Source organism: Xiphias gladius, chromosome 1, assembly GCF_016859285.1.
Source record: "Xiphias gladius isolate SHS-SW01 ecotype Sanya breed wild chromosome 1, ASM1685928v1, whole genome shotgun sequence".
In the NCBI taxonomy this organism is placed as follows: domain Eukaryota; kingdom Metazoa; phylum Chordata; class Actinopteri; order Istiophoriformes; family Xiphiidae; genus Xiphias; species Xiphias gladius.
The window spans coordinates 22,656,853-22,659,452 of record NC_053400.1 but is presented as its reverse complement, the minus strand read 5'-3'; the positions used below and the strand labels follow the sequence as shown (position 1 = coordinate 22,659,452).

At 38.9% G+C, this 2,600-nt stretch overlaps 1 protein-coding gene across 1 annotated transcript; it reads right to left on the bottom strand.

Moving 5' to 3' along the window:
- Nucleotides 1–177: 177 nt before the first annotated feature.
- Nucleotides 178–2,488, bottom strand: LOC120788766 (proteolipid protein 2). The gene is made up of 4 exons (XM_040124866.1): nucleotides 1,972–2,488; nucleotides 1,292–1,447; nucleotides 1,044–1,139; nucleotides 178–512 (listed from the first exon to the last, which is right to left on the bottom strand). The coding sequence occupies exons 1-4, from the start codon at nucleotides 2,059–2,061 to the stop codon at nucleotides 384–386; spliced, it is 471 nt and encodes a 156-aa protein (XP_039980800.1). The 5' UTR covers nucleotides 2,062–2,488; the 3' UTR covers nucleotides 178–383.
- Nucleotides 2,489–2,600: the final 112 nt, after the last annotated feature.

Genomic DNA, 2,600 nt, shown 5'->3' with positions numbered 1-2,600 from the left:
GGAAACAGTGACAGCGCGGAAACGCAGCGCCAGCTCCCAAAAGCGCAACATCTGCTTTCTCCAGATGTGAAATGCGATGCCCCCAGCTGCACACAACACAATCACTCAGCCACTCAGAGGGAATATCCAACTCATGATGTCACAAGGCAGAGAAATATCTTGATTGATATTGTTTAATTATGTCAAGTTTAAGAGTCTCTGATACATCTTTCAAATAAGTCGCAGCAACATTTTGAATTACAGCTGGAATCTTAAATATGCTGAAAACTGTTACAAACCTCGAAGTGGTAGACACTTTTTATACAGATTTCCCGACCCATGGGAAAGTAATCAGTGGTGGGGGATTTGAATTCGTCAACACTCACATAGTATGCTGTATTAATTTACTGTAACTGGTTTATTCGTTCGTTGTTTTGACTCTGGGTTGCATTTCTTGGCTTGTTGAATGTGATGCTCTTGAAAACCGTGTAGCTGTCCATACAGAGCAGACCAGCTGACATCAAACCAACTATCTGCAAATAGAGAGCAGATCTCAAAATAAATGCATTAGCCTTCGCTGCATGACAACACATATGGGGTCCTCTGTGTGTGTGTGATTGTCTACATTTATTACTCACATTGTGGTGACTCGACTTCCTTTTGGAGACAATAAGCTAGTCCCCATATATAAGTGTAATGTTAAGGTAAGATAAGGTTAGGTTGAAGTTAAGAGGTTATGGTTAGGGTAAGTCTCCAGGAAATTAACCTTAATTCACCAAATTAATGTTATATCCTCTGGAGTGGTGGAAACATGACTATATATGTGTGTGTGTGTGTGTGTGTGTGTGTGTGTGTGTGTGTGTGTGTGTGAGAGAGAGAGAGAGAGAGACAGAGCGAACTACATGTTATTGGGCTACAGCACATGTACACAGAGAAAAGTAATGTTTGAATATTTAATTTTATTGACAGCGTGTAGAGGAAAATCCCCATGAATCCATATGAAAGTGTGGCCCACACAACCAAGATGGCAATTATAGATTAAATAAATAAGAAATATTTCTCACCCCTCCAACCATTGTGCCTGTGAAAGCGTATGTTGTCAAAGCCATCAGGCTCAAGACAATAAAGTAGACTGCTGCAAAGACTGAATTGAAAACATCCTGGAGAGAAGAAAAGAGCAGAGAACAAGTGAAGAACAGGAACTTGAAAAAAATGCAACACGTACAGCATCTTGTTCTCGTCTCACAAGGACTACAAAAACTCATGATGTTAATGTCAATATTATAACGTTGTGCTGTAAAACGTCACCCACAATGAGAGGCCAAAAGAAGAAAGTCAGCCTCTTGTTGAGTTTGAGCAGGTACAGCAACAGCAGCAATGAAGTGATCAGAAACTCCAGCACTGTGGCAGCAATGTACTTTGGTCCAGAGCCTACAGCGAAACACACAAATGCCACAAACAGAGTCACCTAAAGCAGAAAAAGACACACAATACACAGAAAAAGTGTTACTGCAATAATAGAAAATGTGAATTCTAAAACCCCATACATACATATATGTTAACAAATTGTTGAAGTGTATGACTTGAGATTCACAAGATTCACTGCTGTCCTTCATTCAACATGTTGCATGTTGCAGTTTATGTATAGAAAGAGGAACTGGCAATCAGCTTTTCCTATTTACTGTGAGTTTCCACTAACGGTTCCACATCACATTTTTGGTATACAAACAACTGATCCAGTTTCTCCTTTAGCCTCTAAAATGCTCTTGGTACGTTAACGCATGTCACTGCTATCAACAAACTAGTTCTAGTAACATCGTTAACTAAATTACACAGCAAACTTGTGACTCCTCTTCGTTATTGCCTCACACACTTTATCTGCTTCCCTTTCCAATGTGTAAAGAACACTGCCGACACATCGTAGCTGGCACGGCGAACATCTGCAGGAAAGTGCCCGAATGTTCAAAGTCATGACGATGTGCAATATCTCACCATCTCTGCTACTTTCAGGATTCCCCTCTTAGATTTGAGAAAAGCTGTGTCCGCGTCCATGGATGTTATTTGACTCTGATCCGCTTGCATGATGGTGCATTATCATTTGCAAAAGACAGCTCACTCTGTTTCCTGCAACAAGCTATTTCCTTTGGGCTGATTAGGAAATGACTTGTTAGTGAGAACAGAAAGAATGCACGATATTTTCACAACCTCGGCTATTGCTCAACAAGACATACATACACGATAAGATACACAGAGCCATAGAAAAAAATCTCCATCATGGGCCTGCCAGTAATCAATTAAACTGCATGGAGAGTTTGGTTAATTTTATTTGTAAAACATTTGAATTCATTGTGAAATGATGTGTTGGATGTTAGGTATTTTAAGACCCATGATCAGAGCTACAGTCAATTTGATAATGACTTATTTTTCCATGTGTTTATGTACACATAAAGCATGAATTATGAGCAAACTGAATCTACGGCATATTCATTTCTTAACCTACATCAGTCCCAAATGTAGTCATAATATAATGCAATAAAAGAAAAAAAAAATCACTTTTAAAAAAAATGTAAACCATTACTTTTGCAGTACGCATGTAAAAAGGATACAGAATTAATCCAATA